This window comes from Corvus moneduloides, chromosome 10 (genome assembly GCF_009650955.1).
Source record: "Corvus moneduloides isolate bCorMon1 chromosome 10, bCorMon1.pri, whole genome shotgun sequence".
Lineage (NCBI taxonomy): Eukaryota > Metazoa > Chordata > Aves > Passeriformes > Corvidae > Corvus > Corvus moneduloides.
The window spans coordinates 21,344,197-21,359,322 of NC_045485.1; the positions used below are offsets into that span (position 1 = coordinate 21,344,197).

General features: G+C 43.0%; 1 protein-coding gene across 5 annotated transcripts in view; it reads right to left on the bottom strand.

Annotated features, from left to right (window-relative positions):
• Positions 1-13,222, bottom strand: part of KCNMB2 (potassium calcium-activated channel subfamily M regulatory beta subunit 2) — a 142,672-nt gene extending 129,450 nt beyond the window's left edge. For 3 of the 5 annotated variants that reach the window (XM_032119569.1, XM_032119565.1, XM_032119562.1), the window contains exon 1: positions 13,029-13,222. In XM_032119569.1, the coding sequence (XP_031975460.1) occupies positions 13,029-13,066 (38 nt within the window). In that variant the 5' untranslated portion in view covers positions 13,067-13,222. The remainder of the gene's footprint in view (positions 1-13,028) is intronic. The other 2 variants (XM_032119571.1, XM_032119566.1) reach the window with 2 other exon arrangements.
• Positions 13,223-15,126: the final 1,904 nt, after the last annotated feature.

Genomic DNA, 15,126 nt, shown 5'->3' on the forward strand with positions numbered 1-15,126 from the left:
GATTCTTACTCCCTAATTAACTTATCAGACTAAAAAAGGTTGAGCTCTGTGACTTGGTTTTCCTTTCTGGGAGAAGAGAGGTGGCTCAATCCCATCTTCTTGTCCAGCTAGGTTACCGAAACACATTTTGCGTTACCCAAAGTTTTCCTTTCCAGCATCTAGCTGGTATTCTCAAATGAGCATCTTTGCTACTGCAGCTTTTCTTAACCTTTTGGGAAAAAAGAAAAAGCTTTCTGTAATCTAAGTCTAAAATATTTGTCTATGGGGAAGATGAAGAGGGCTAAAGGAAGATATTCTCCACAGAGCAAGTTGCACAATTGCAAAGAAAGCGTGTCCTGTGCAGGCCCAGGCACTGCTCTGCAGAGAGGCCAGTTCTGGCAGTAACTTCACCGATGCTAATAAACCAATATGAGTGTGTATGTTATCAAACCTATGCATATTGATGAGGGCAGGTAGCCAGCTGGCACGTGTCAGTGCAACTCCACAGCATTTGGTTTGCACCCGTTGGTCAGGCACTGGCCATAAGGCCAGAGCACATGTGTGCCACAGGGGGTGAGCTGCTGCAAATTAGGGGCCCTGCAGAGCCCCTGCTCACCAGATGCTTCATGGAGTCCATTAATTGCTTAAAGAGCAGCAGATGAAGCGAGTGTTTCCTCAGGAAACACTGAAAGAAGCAGAGCGAGAGCATTTGCAGTGGAGTTTCACCGGCAGCTGGAGCAGCTGGTGGGCAGCAGGTGGGCTGGGCAGTGGGAGGCAGCAGGACAGGCTCTGTCTGCACACACCACTTGGCATCAGTCAAATCTGCTGGGCTTTTCCTTCAAATCTTCTGTGGGAGATCAGGCATGGCATGTCTTTAACTCTTTGAACTGTGGTAGAGAGGCTTGTCTGGAAATCGTGCTAACAGGGAAATCCACAAAGCATGTCTGCTGGTTTTCCAGACTGTAAGCAGCCTTGTCTGGTTTTTCAGTAGGTATTTGGTCTGATGGTGTGCTCCTTATTTTCAGTGGAAAGGACACAAGCAATAGCTGTCTTGCTCAATGTCATGAATGACTATTGAGGCCAACATTGGCTGCAAGAGACATTTCCTTCATTGAATTAATTCTGGTGTGCAAGGTTTCATTAAATACAAGAAACAGACATTGACCAAGTGCTGCAAATCCTCTCCTAACTGCTGTTATTCCTTCTTGTTGTTCATTTATAAACTAAATCCATATTGGAACTGTACAAGTGACAGTTCACTTAAAAACTGACAGTAACTGCTCTCTTTGCAAACTCACAAATAGGAATTATTTAGCTTCCATAGAGGGAAAGGTTGCAGTTCCCATCCTAAAGGAGGAGATTTTAAGCCCAAATCTTGCCTAGGGTCTCTCCTGTTTCCTAAGAGCCAGGAGCCAGATCTCCTGTACTCCAGCCCAACCCTGTAGCTACAGGGCTATTCTCTAATCTCGTTTTCCTGAAAGCCATTACTCTATAAGTATGATAAATAGACTGGTAGAAGTGTTTAGCACTGAATATTCCTGACACATAATTATTCCAGCCTCCCTTGGCAGCAGAAGCATTACTCTTATGTCAAAGATGAGGAAACAGGGCCACAGTGCTTTGTCCAAGCTTGTAGGACTGTTGAGCCCTGGGCTGTGGCCCCAGGTTAATCCTATGAACTGTGTTCCAGTCAGTGCCAGCTACTGACAGTGAACCAAATAATAGCTCAGTGGAAGAGGAAAATGAAGCAGTACTGCTGAGGAAGACAAAGTATGGTTTTCAAACAGATTTAAAAATTGAGATAGGTGTTGATTAGGTTCATATCACTGTGCAATCTAGAGATGTTAAACAACCAGCTCTCCACAGCTGGGCTGGTGGGAATGTCGACCAGGTGGAATTACTCCTCCTGAAATGCAGTAACCTGCTAGTACTGCAGTGCTGCTTGGAGGGGGTCATTCTGTCATGGGAGGGAAGAAACAAACCTTTTCTTCTCTGACCCCCAAATCTAAGGGAAACCTGGTGTAATAACATGTACTTAAATTTTCCTTGATTGCTTTGCAAAGAAGATAATGTCAGAGAAGCAATGGAGACACAGTGGAAAAGTTTATAGGGAATAACCATTAAGAATATAAGGAACACATCTGTAGTGTCAGGCCATATCTACTCTGTGATGGGAAAAATTGCAGGAAAGAGAATTCTTGAGGGTGCTGGGTCCCTGAGCATGATCCCTCCTGTCCCTGGCACAAGCTGTGCCTTGGCTGTGGTTCAGATGGGCTGGGTGGAGGAGAGAGCAGAAGTCAAAGCTGCTGGCCTGGGCTTCCTCTGCAGGTCCTGTGGCTAAATGACAGTGGGGCAGATCACTGCACTCGGGATCTTCCTTTCCAGAATGTAGGGAATGTCAGATGACAACAGGGGAGAGTGACACTGACAGCAGGCTGAGAACTGCAATGAGCTGACAAGAGGTAGAGAGAGACAGTGGTGTGCAAACACCCACACTCTAAATGTGCAGGACATAAGACAGAGAGGGAGGATTATGGATGCTGAAACTTTTTGAAATGCTAGTTTTCCAAGAACGTCTATCTTTGCTATGATGCTCTCTGCCCAAGTACATTATTAATGGTTTGTTATGTGAAATCCAGTTCCAGCTGACTGACACATGGTATCAAACAAGGCACACCATCATTTGTGTGTCAGCCTGGTGAACTGAGGAGAAAAAAAATAAAATCCCCATTTTTGAAAACTGTCTTTGAAAAAATTGAAACCCTACAAAACCAAAAATACCAAACAAGCTGCCTCTGTAACTCATGCTTTACAACTGTGTGACCAAACACAGCTGCTCTCAGCCCACACAGGTGTCTGCCAGTTCTGCCTGACTTGATGGGGCACCTGGATGGTCCCCTGATGGTGAATCCTCTGCAGTTCATGTTATGAAGTATTGTCTGCAGCTCTGTTCCCCTTTACAGACCACACTGTTCTCCATAATGGCCCAGTGGGATGAGTGAGCTGAATAGGGCTGCACTGCTAGTGGAGGTTTACCTGCTCCTTTCCAAATTGGAAATGCATGTTTTGTTGGAATGGAATTGACTAGGGACTATTTACAAACATTCCAGCTCCCAAGGGTTTGGAAAACTTTGCTACAAGTTTATTTGGTTGCAGAATGGTCTCTGTCAAAGCACCCAGCCTCTCGTGCCCTGCTCTGCCTTTAGTGCTGCTGGAATCCTGTTTCCTCTGTGATGACTAAACTGCAGAGAGCTGATGGGTTCCTTGCTCTGACTGCTCCCAGAGGTGCTCCTGCTGTCTAGGAGGCCTCTGGGAGCCCTGGCAAAGGCTCTGCTGGGGGACCTTGGGTGGCTGACGGGGACATGGCATGTGGAGCTGGAGACAGTCAGGGTACCAAAGGTCCCATGGGACACGAGCAGGATTGCTGGATGGCTGTGCACAGTGGTGAATTTATATGGATTTTCTGCTGCCTCCAAAAGGAGAACAGGGGCAGAGAAGCAGGGATGAGGGGGAAAGGATCAGCATTGATTAAGCTGACAGTTCTACTAATGTCACTGTGGACACAGCCACTCTCCTTTGCCAGCAGCAACTTCAATAATAAGATGCAGAGGGAGAAGGAGGGAGTGTTACTGCTCACAGTGCTGCTGGCAGTATTTAAATGAGAAACTGGTGGTGTGATGGATGGCCATGATGCAAAGATACATAGTGATCAGTGCTCTGGAAACGCAGGCAGATTAAGTAGGACTGTGCCTGACTGGTCTGAAGGTGACTCTACTGAGAGCCAGTGGTTAGATGCTAATCTCTTTTTGTTCCCCACAAATAATATTTGTGGAGAACTCACAACAGGTCTTGCAAATATGCTGGCAGGTGCTGCTTTCTCACTTTGGCCTAGATCTGCTCGCTGGGCTCTGGGGTTCATGGGCAGAGGAGAACTTGTTTGGTCCTGACAAGCCAAGATGCACATCAAGTCTTGGCAGAGCTGAGTGATCCAGCTGTCTTGTCTCCTGCCCCTGGTCCTGCACCCAAGTGCCCCCACTGAGCAGCCTTTGGACAGGCTGGCTGACTGGCACTCTTTTCTCACCATGGTCTGCAGACAAACTCAGTTCTTGAACTCTGTACTGTTCTGTAGGAGTCTTTTTCCTAATTTTACCTTCCTTCTGGCAGCCAAGAAGGATTGGTACAGCTCTGCCCAAGCACCTCTAGCTTCAATGCAAGGCAGTGTGTTCCTGGCTGGTCTGGAATGTGCTTGCAAGATGTGTGAGATGGGACAGTCTGTCATCTTCACAGAAACCAGTTTTTCAGCTGGACTGAATAGGGATGAACCCCAAGTAAGGAATGCGAATCATGGTGACTGTGCCCTGTAGCTGTATCAAGCCTGAAGCATGAAACTAAATCTTTTTACACCCACAGTTTTAGCCCTAAACCCCTGCTTTAGAAAAGGAGGAGGGTGATGTACAAATAGTGTCTAGGCTGGTTGGTGTTATCATCAGCACATGGGTTTGCACACTGAGTTTAATTGTAGTTAAGAACAGCACCCACCAAATCTTGTATCCCACATGGTGGCTCTTAAGTCTTACATTAGACTGCTGGACTAAGATTTAGGGCTCATTCAATTCATTTTCATGGACAGAATCAGATTAAATAAAAAGTGTTTCTGATTTTATAAACTTCATGTGTATTTGGCAAAATTAGCTGTGATGGGCAGCTCTGAGAGGAACCATTCCTATAAATACCCAGACATCATTATTTGGATCCACACATCCAAGGTCATTACGAAGAGGTAATCTTTGACATGTTTCAAAACACCAAGTCAGGATATTTCCAAGTAGGTTTCTGCTTGGAGATGAGTATAAATCTTTAGTTTTAATTTTGTAGGAGTTAAACTGAAAATTATTAACATCTCCAACACCAGACTTCACATATAGAGCATTGTTCATATCTATCTCATGTCTTCACTTAGCCAGGGGCACTGTCTTTGCTGCCTCTTTCATCCAAGGACAAAACCAATTTTTTAGGATGGCAATTTTTCTCCCATTCTTGCAAATTAGCATTAGAGCATCACTATAGAAATAATCCATGCTATCTGGATTATGGCAAATTTCTATAAATTAAAGCTGGTTTCTAAACTAATATTTAAAGAAGATGAGAGGGAGATGTCTACATGAATTAAACAGATTTCAGTATTTATTTTTCTGACAGAGATTCTGTTTCTACTGAAAGGGTAATGTACATCTATCTTGCAAGGAGTTTCCTTAGAGGGTTTAAATGAAGAGTGAAGCTTTGAGAACAAAGTGAAAATGGAAGAAGAAATATACTGCCATAGGAAGATCAAAAATGAGGCACTTGGGGCTTCAGAGAGTTATCATTAATCCCCTCCTGCCCAGAGGGCATTCCTGTGTGACCATCAAAATGACACACATGCAGCTGTCTGGCAGTTTGCCACATCTCTGGGTTTGATGGACTCTGCTCTGGGGATGGATATACCTCCAGCTGTTCAGAATGGCAGCTTTTTTTCCTCAACAAATTCTCTCTGATGTTTATCCGACCTATTTGAAGCCACGAAAGTAGATTATAAATTGTTTCAAGTGTGTTTTCAACAACTTTTCCTTACCAAAACCTGGAAACACAAGCAGCCATCAAAACCTGAAAGCCTGTTCTGCCTGAGCACAGCTTTGCCTTTAGATTAGGATCAATGTCAAGACTGGGTTGTACTGCCTAAGATTGCTGTTGTACTCATGGCTTAACAAATGTGTAATAAGGTTCACCTTATTAATACAGCGGGGGAAACACAGGTGTGTGTCTGTCTGGTGTGCTGATAAGACTGTGAGGGTCACATTTACCCCCAGGACAGCACAAAGATGTCCCTGGCTGTTTCCATGGGGTGCTACTGCCCAAGCAGCTGCATGGCAAAAATATATACTTCAAATAGGTAAAAGGAGGCAAAGGTCAGGAATATACTCCAAGAGGCAAAGTGAGCTCTTCAAAATGAGGAGGAGCTCAGAAACAGAGCTGAAGGTCTCACTGAGCCGACAGTGCCTGAAATGGTTTGGTTCTGTTCACCTCATTAGCTTGGGCATTCTCCAAATCAAGGGATTTAGGGCACTGAAAAATTGTTTATTAATAACTGACAAAATGTAAGCATTGATTTTGAAAATGCTGCACAGTTATGATAAAAGAGCAGGTACATGATGGATGACAGAGAGCTGTGGGAAGCATGTGTTTGGCTTTGTTTGGGTTGAGTAAAAGAGAGAGAGAGAGAAGGGTCTCCTAATAGTAGCATGAATATGAACAGTGTAAGACACACTCAGACCATATAACATATTTCAGAGCCTCCTTTCCCACCCTGTGCAGTTGCACACAGATACAGGGATGGTTACCAAGACAATATCTGATGCCTGCAGATAAAATGTTTATTTGCTTTTACATAAAACTGAGCTGGAAGTACAGCTCATGATTGCAAACTGGGAAAGAGGACAGATATTTCCAAAGCTGTTGCCAATCCCCTTACAAGGACATGATTTGACTCCTGCACATACTGAAGAGGAACCCATGACTCAACACGTGGATCTGAACTGAACTGCATTCCCAGGTTTTTATTCATTATGACTCCTAAGCTCCAAAAATAAGAGCCTTTCAAAAAAATAAAATTAAAAAGACACCAGGGGGTGATGTTAAAAAACTACCAACAAACAAACCCTTCTGAAATAATGGGAACAACTGTACATATTTCTCAACAGTGAAAGAACTAAAATGCAGGTGTATTCTGACTCAGATAAATCTTAATTTTCCCCTGTGTACAGTTGAGACTGCAAATCAGAGAAAGACTGATGTGGGGAGATTGTGGGGAGATGACTTGGCTCTTCTTGCTCAAATAAAATTATTTTCAAGACTATTTGCTTTGTGATTGCTCTAAATCCAGGGCTTTCAATCTCTTAACAAAACTCCTGAACACAGTAAATGCACTGCAGTAGGATTCAGGGAAACTCTCACTGGAGACAGCAGGACTTGCTGCTGTGACTGATTCCACCCAGTCTGGGTGAGAGTGGAATGGATGGACCTTCCTGTCCCTGTGCTCCTTTTCCCAGTGCTACCAGTGACACACAGACCAGTGCTGCATCATTTCCAAGCAGCCTCAACACCTGAAACCAGTGAGCTCATTCATTATCCTGCAGGCAGTCAAGGCCAGGACAAAGTCAGGAGTTCAGGGTCAACTGCGTTCACCTGGCTCATGTTTGAGCACGCTGATAGCAGCCTCTCAAAAGAGACCAAAGTTCTCAGGGCTCATCTGCAGGATAAGGTCAGAAACTGACATTTTTTATAGTAGTTTTTAGAACTTCTGCCTCCAAACATACAGATGAAGTCCATTTCTTCACTTAAAAGCCAATATTGTGATAGGAATACTAATGTGATGGAGGAATATGTGTCACACAAACAGTATCACAGACTAGTGTAGGCAACTGCGTATTTTCTAAAGAAGCTGTGAAATGGATAGTGTTTGCATGCACAACCTTTCTTTTGCTGGGCAAGATTTCAGCTTTTCAATTGTCTGAAAACACAGACAACAACTGGCCATGCATGGAGCCTGTTAGTGCTCCTTCAGAGCTCATGACAGCTCAAGACTGCTCATGAATGCAAGCAAAACAGTCCAAACTGGCCCCACCTAAGCCATCTTCCATCATTTGTCTTATTTGGTGACTAATACAGGGCCATCTGTCCAGTTAGTGAAACAGAAGCATTAAATTAGAGAAATCATAGAAAGGAAAGACTGGGAGGCCCCTCAAAGGTCACATGGTCCATCTACTGCCCCATGGCAGGTTCAGCTTTCCCTGTACCACTTCTGTTTTGCCTAACCTGTTTTCCAAAATCATTTCCAAAATTCTCAAATCACCCATCACTCCACTAGGGATAAAGTAAAAGATGTGCTTCATGAAAAACACAACTCTTCAGCCATCAGCTGCTCTCTAAGATGTTCATCTGACAGACAACACATCCACTGTGTGGTTTCCTTATGCTTCCAGGACTCACACTGATCCTTTGGGGACATGCAAATCTCAGGACTGGAAAAGGGGAGATACATGCTAATATTTGCCTGTGAGGTTGTTGTTGGTAATGCACACATGAATTTTAGCTAGATGGGGTTTTTGGTCTAATGTCCTTATGCAGTTGTCTTTAAGACCTTAATTGTAGCAAATGGGGTTTGGCACATACTGAGCAGCTCTCAGGCAGTGCTCTATTAGTGATCTCACTGAGGTCACTCTTCTCTTTCTTTACCTTCCCAAGGCATAAGGTAAAACTGGACTAACTCTCTGTTTGGTTCATCCTCTTATTTTCCTTTTGCTTTTCATCCTTGAGCACATTTTCATGGAGTGCATAGAAGTGTCCCACAAAAGGGACCACCCCTGTCTCAGTGCGACAGTCACTGGGAGAAGGTCGCTGTGTGTTCCATGGTGAGCCTCTTCCACACTTCAAATCCAGTGACTTCTCCCCAGGACCTACTGGGAACGGCACCAAAATTGCTTCCTGCAACCCAGCATCCCACCAGTGCTGTCAAACTGGCACCATCTCAGAACCCATACCAGTCAGTGCCAGGGTAACAGAAGCATTTAAGGATACTGCCAGCACATTATGGATTTTAAAAATTGCTTTTAATATCTAATGTCCACATCTTAATCCCAGCCAAATTAGCTGAGCTCCTAAACACTCTTGTAGGGGCTGTAAGTGGGTGGAGGGGAAGAATGTTTGTGAATGGATGCGAGGAAACAGCAGGAAGATTTCACAGAAGAGGCAATTGAGAGCTAATCCCAGGCTGTGCTGCATGACAGTGCCTCTGAATGCTCTCTTATTTACTGATGAAGAGCAATTGACTGAACTGTACTATTTATATGTTTTAAGCATTTTTCCAAAGCTGCATACTTCACAGGAGTATGTGGGACAAACTGGGAATGGAAAGGAGCAATTCTAAGGTAGTTAACAGGCCTGACTGTCATTTTTATTCAGCCTGTATATGTAAAGCTCTTTAAAAGCAGTTTTAAGGAAAATGAAAATCAACACTCTTGAGGTTAACATTGTCTCTCACAGTCTGAGGAGCTAGCACAAATCTTGCATTCCCTTCTTCATGGAATATAAATCAGAGAATATTATAATTTTAAAAAATAATCAGCAGGAAAATCCATGATTCCAGTGACGGGGAGTAAAAGTATAAAACTTATTTATTCATATCAGGTACTGCAGGTTTTTCCATCAATTCCTGACTTGCCAGCAACTCTCTACATTAGTGGAACTTTCATCATAGTCTCATACTCCAGTATTTTCCTAGACTGAACACTCCTAATTTGAAAGATATGGCTTGATGTTGACCATAAAAAACAATCTCTTTTCTGGCAGATCAAAGCAGAGCCAGCACATACACACCACTTGCTTTCTAACCCAGGACTTGTAGAGTTTCACTTTTTGGCATCACTTCAGGAGCTTTAAGATTAGAGAACGATGTAAGTCAAAAGATTTGAAGCTCTGAGGGGTTGTGCTGCCTCTGGCTGGTTGTTGTCTGTCTGGGTTTTGCTGGCTTTATTTTGTTTGTGGGTTTTTCATTTCTGAACCTTATGCAAAGCACTGAAATGTGGTGGAATTAGAGAGAATGCCAAATTGCTGGCCCAACACTTGCTACCTTTTTCTTCCTCTGACTTATCCTCCTGTTTGGTAATCACTCTTGTTTGAGAAGATTTGGTTTGGTGTAGCTTTTGTTTGGGTGTTTTACACTGCTCTGAGAATAAGGCCCCAAAGAGAAAGCTGAGGAAGAGGAAATTCATGGGGGTAGAGAAATTGAGCTAAAATACTCTTCTCACACTCCGAACTTTCACAGATGCCTTTAATATCACATATCCAAAAGAGAAACATATATATCGGGGGTTACCTTTACCAGTATTTCTCAACAAATCTCCAGAAGCTTTTTGTTATGCAAGAAGCACCGGATATTTTCTCCACTTTTTTAAACATGACAGTATAATCAGAAATAAATAGACTACTGTTAGTTTCAACATAATTTCTTGCTGTCCAGAAATAAGATGGGAGAAAAACCTTTTAGGTAAAAGCAGAAATTTCATTAAGAATCAACATGTGAAACACTTTCTTTGTTAAGCATAATTAGCAGTTCAAAGACACTTGCCTTTCAAATTGTCTGCTTTGATTCCTGTCAGATGCAGAGGCAGTGATATATGACACCACATTCATCAACTAACTCTCAACATAAAATGATGTGATGCTTTTTCTCTAATTGAGGGGATGGGAAAGCAAGCCCTTTTTTTTTTTTCTTAAATGAGTTTGAGAAATAATTTAAATGGCTGTCAGATCTCCAGCAGCAGGTAGTAACACACTGGATGGAAGATTTTCAAATTCAGTTTTTTGCCCATTCCCAGTGTTTTTCTTTCAAAAGTACTTTACTTTCTGACATGTCAGATATTACTTATAGGGATAGTTCTCCCCTGTTTTTAAGACATCTCCTGTTCAAATTTGCCTGCTGAATTAAATATACCATTCTGACAGCTTTCATTCAGACTAGGTGGCTCTTCTGAAATGTTTCAATTGAGAGGTTTCAAAGTATTTTCATTTTATTTTTGATCTTCCTGTAACTATCAAGTATTATGCTGGCCTTTTTTTTTCTAGTTGGCTGCTCTGGTGTTTCTTTCTCTTCACTCTCCATTCCCCAGCACATTTTTATTTTACAGGTGGATATTTTGCGTACTCTTCCTCACATGCTGTTTTTCTTAATCTCTGGATTCTACAATTAGCATAATTCTGCCTTTTTTTTTTTTTTTCAGAGTAGAGTAATTATTAAAATAGTCTAAACTAATTAATATAATAGCCAGCTAGAATGACTCTGTAGCAGACGGACTTGTGAGCACGAACTGCTCACAGCAGAAATCCAAGGTCTGTGCTCCAGCAGAGAGCTCAGGAGAGAAGGGGTGACTGCTCCTACATCACCTTGCGTACTTGATGTGGCTTTGATGACTGCAATAGATTATTTTCATGTGCCCAAAACCTTCCCCTTCAGATTTTACCCAGGCTGTGGGCAGTATTTCAAGCTGTCCAAAAAGAGAAAGTGAAAAACCATTAGAAATACTCCCTGATACAAAAATCAGGTTGTGAAAATAACTATACAGGTTATTTTTAATTCCTTTCTCTGTGTCTGTCGTTCAAGGTTTTAAGCATGACCCAAGCCTGTCTTCTGGGTTTGCTCCTGACACAGGACTTTTTCTCTCTTCCCTTGTTGCCACGTGTGTGACCGCCTGTGTTTTTGTCTCAGTGTAGCAAAGTTCTGCAGCAAGAAGTGTCCTGGAAGCCGTGGTGAAAGAGGAATGTTGTATTGTGGGAAAGCAAATGTTCAAAGCTGCTGCTTTGTGTGGAGTGACTCAGCTGTAAGGGCTTGGCTTTGCCAACAAAAAGGCAGCTAAACTCAGTGTGTCCATGAAACCAGTGAACAGAACAGGCATCCTGTGAGCTCTGGTACTGGCACGTAAAACCTTCCATCAACTGCAGTGAACTCTTTGCCGTGGAAAGGGATGAATAAAGCCAGAGCTCTGTAGGAACACCCAGTCAGGGGAAGTCCGTGCCCCAAGGAACGTTGGGTTTACGAGAGAGCAGGGAGAAGCCAGAGGTGATGGCCAACAGAAAGATAATTTTTATATCCCCAGTTCAAGGCTGTCCCTCTCTAACACCCTTGCTGAGTTAGTGTCCCCTCAGAAGTTACATTCCCCTCATGCACCAAAACAACAGCTCCGCTTTCTGGTACTTTATGACATGAGTGAGCACAGTGTCTGGTCTCTGTGAACTGAAGGGGAAACTAATCTAAAAGGTTTGCTGATTCTACATTATTAGAATTGTTTGTTGATCCTACATCATATCAAATATTTTAGAAATATGTTCATTCTGCTTCATATACGAACTAACCCTGTGGTCTCTGAGTTGCAATGGTTTATTATCAGTATTTTCCTAGAAAACTTTTAAATAGACATTAGACTGAACAATCAGCAAACAGGAAATACAAATGTTTTCTTTTTTGGCAGTTGAGTCGGGAAACCTGGCTCCAAACCCCATGATAATGCAGTTGGAGACCAAAAACATACCATAAACACAAGCAAAGCTAATGTAACCTAAGAGTTTGATATTAGAAATACTCACTGAACAGTACAGAAAAAAACCTTCCATCTCAGTAAATTTCAAGATTCTTAAAAGATAACTTAGAAAACAGGAAGAAGGAGTGTCAAGAATATTTAGTCTTTTACTCTGTTCTTGATTCACATGTGGAGTCTTGTTTGTACAACACAAAGTCATTTTCATCCACCCAACTGCTAGGTATGACACCCTATGAGTAAAAGACCTGCACGTCATCAAATCCTGTACTGAGTAATTTTCCCTTAAAGACACCATTTTTAATTTATCTCAAAGTCCATCTTAGCTCTCAGTACCACTTTTATGCCAGTACCACCAAATTGTACCAGCATTACAGGATTATGAAGTGGGACCACTTACCCTGTCAAGTCTGGTTTCACACTGATACTTCCAGCAGGGCAGGTGCTATATTTTATTAGTTACAGAGATTCACTGTGCATCCAGAACCTGCCCTCTGCACCCTGCTTTTATAGCAGGGTTCAATACAGCTGAGCAAATACAACCTCTGCATTATACATGAGGTACAGGGAGATGATGGGAGCAGGGTAAATGCTCGCAGTAGATGTAGTGTGCACAGGGAATCAGAAACACAGAAACACTCTGTGAGACCAGGGAAAAGGAGGAGGGAAAATGTGTTTGAGTCCGCCACGAGGGCCCAGGAAACCCTGCTCAAAGGATTTCTGTCCCAGCCAACTCTGTAATCCCTACCCAAGGCCTGGATGCAATTACAGCTCCACTATATTTCCATGCCAGACTTTAGTTAAACTCTCAACATTGCAGCCAAATAGGGGGAAAACCCCAAACAAATCCAATATACTAGTTGCTAATAACTTCTGAGCAGCAAACCGACAGCAATTCCCCAGCCCAGACTTGTTTCTACTCACCTCCATTTGTCTCTGGGATATTTAAGGCAAAGGCTCATTTTTGTCCTGCAGATTCGGTGCTGCTGCTCAGTGTTATTTTGCCAGGTTGTAAAAAGGCTCCTGACCAAAAGGAAGAGGAAAGCAACACGTAAAGCAAACACAGAAGCCCAAGAGGAAAGCTACACCCTACAGACCGGCACTAACAGCAACGGCGAGACTGGGGAGGGAAGAACACTCCCAGTTAGTAACTTTTTCCGTCGATACATCTGTTACAAAACAATTTTCCTGCAAGCTTCTCTTCCTTCTTGCAAGCAATGCTTTGCCACAGAGGAGACCTCAGATAAACTACATGATGAATGTGGGGTTTGTCAGGGTTTTTTTTGGGTTTTGTTTTTTTACCAAGTAAGCAAATTAGTGAAATATAAACTAGAAGCTCAGCTGACTGCTTTAAAAATACACTGCTAGGCAGTAATTATCACAAGGTGCATTTCTCCATACTTCAGGTTTGGTTTTTTTTAATTCAAAAGTCTTCAACAGAAGCAGAGTCATATTTGAAATAACCACCTATGGGGGTTTCTGGCCAGAAACCCTCAGTGCAGCAGAGTTGAATGTTAGATGATTAATAACTTAATTTTTTAAGAGCTTGATTGAGACCTTGAGAGAAGGAAAATATGCCAAACTGTTCTTGCCTCAGAAGGATTTTTAATGCCAAAACAGAACTGCAATGAGAAGGAGAACTCATGATTTCACCTCTAAAGACTTCCAGAGTAGAGAAAAGTGTGGAGGGGCAAAGGGATTTACTGCAGCAGCAGAAGCTGCTGGGCCCAGCTGTGTTTTCACACTCTTGCCTCAGTGGATTTGAGCTTCTCCAAGTGCCAGGGCTGTTCCCTGGTTTAGGTCATAGGGTAGCTCCGCGTGTGAGCCCACAGAGGCAGCGTGGAAACTTTTGTGCTGACAGTCAAAGTGTGGCTTGGAAGAAATAACAAATTTTGGTTTGAATTAAAAAAAATTGACAGGTACATCTTGCCAAATGTTTGTCAGAAAGGAAAACTGATGGATATATCGTGTTTGAAAATTCCCAGGGTGTAGCAAATTCATTTGTTTTCCAAAAGCCAGTATCAGGTCCTTCCCTTGCCTCAGAATAAACCTGGAAATACTTCAGGGAGGTTGAGAGAAATTAAGGTTCCATTCACCAGGGTAAATAAGATCTGCCTTGAGCCCAGAGCCAGAAAATGCTGTATGTGGTAGCAGAGGTGTGAAAGAACTGCTGCAGGAGTTCTCCTATTAAATGTAATATTAACCCCCACCCCTGTGCCCCTGTGACATCTTGCTTTGCTGTTTTTCCTCTCCATGTGCTGGTGGACTTTTAAAAAGTTGTGAGTTTCTTTAAGGAGACACACAGGTCATGTAAAAAGGTAGTAAGTCAGATCATGGGAGAAAGGAGTCATCTGGTTCTCATCTGGAATATTAAAAGAGACCTGAATCCACTTGGTTCCCAAATCTCCTCAGACCCAATGGAGCAGGCATGCCTGTGCCCTCGGTACTCCTTGAAAACTGCAGTCAGCATCTCCTCCAAGTCTTGTTTTCTGAAGGAGCTTCCCCATGTGAACTCCTCTCAGCCATGAGCAAACCAAAAGTCTTTCCCACACTGCCAAGCAAGGCAAGGGATGGCCTTGGGACACAAGCCCAGGAGGACACAAACCCAGAAGGGACAGAAGTGTCCCCAGCCCTGGCTTGGCCACTGTCTTCAAGCTGAGAACTACTCCCTGGGCAGGAGCAACCTGCATCTTCCCCTCCAATGCAGTGGTTGTGCAAACCTTAGAAGGGCATCTGGCCAATGTTTAAAAACTGAGGACTTAAAACACTGTACAAGAGGTGAGAACTGAATTTGGAGGGACAGGACAATTGAGTTACACCACTAAAGTCCTTGTGTATAAAACCAGGCCTTTAGAAGAACTGGTTTTTTACTCTTTTTGGATTATTCCTTTAAGAATGCTCCTTTTGGTCTGGCACAACATAGAGTGACATGACAGCACACTTTGCCCTCCTTTATAATTTTCTCTCAGAAAAAGCATCTGGCCTTGCTGCCTTTGTAGCTGGTTAAAAGCTTGACATGTCA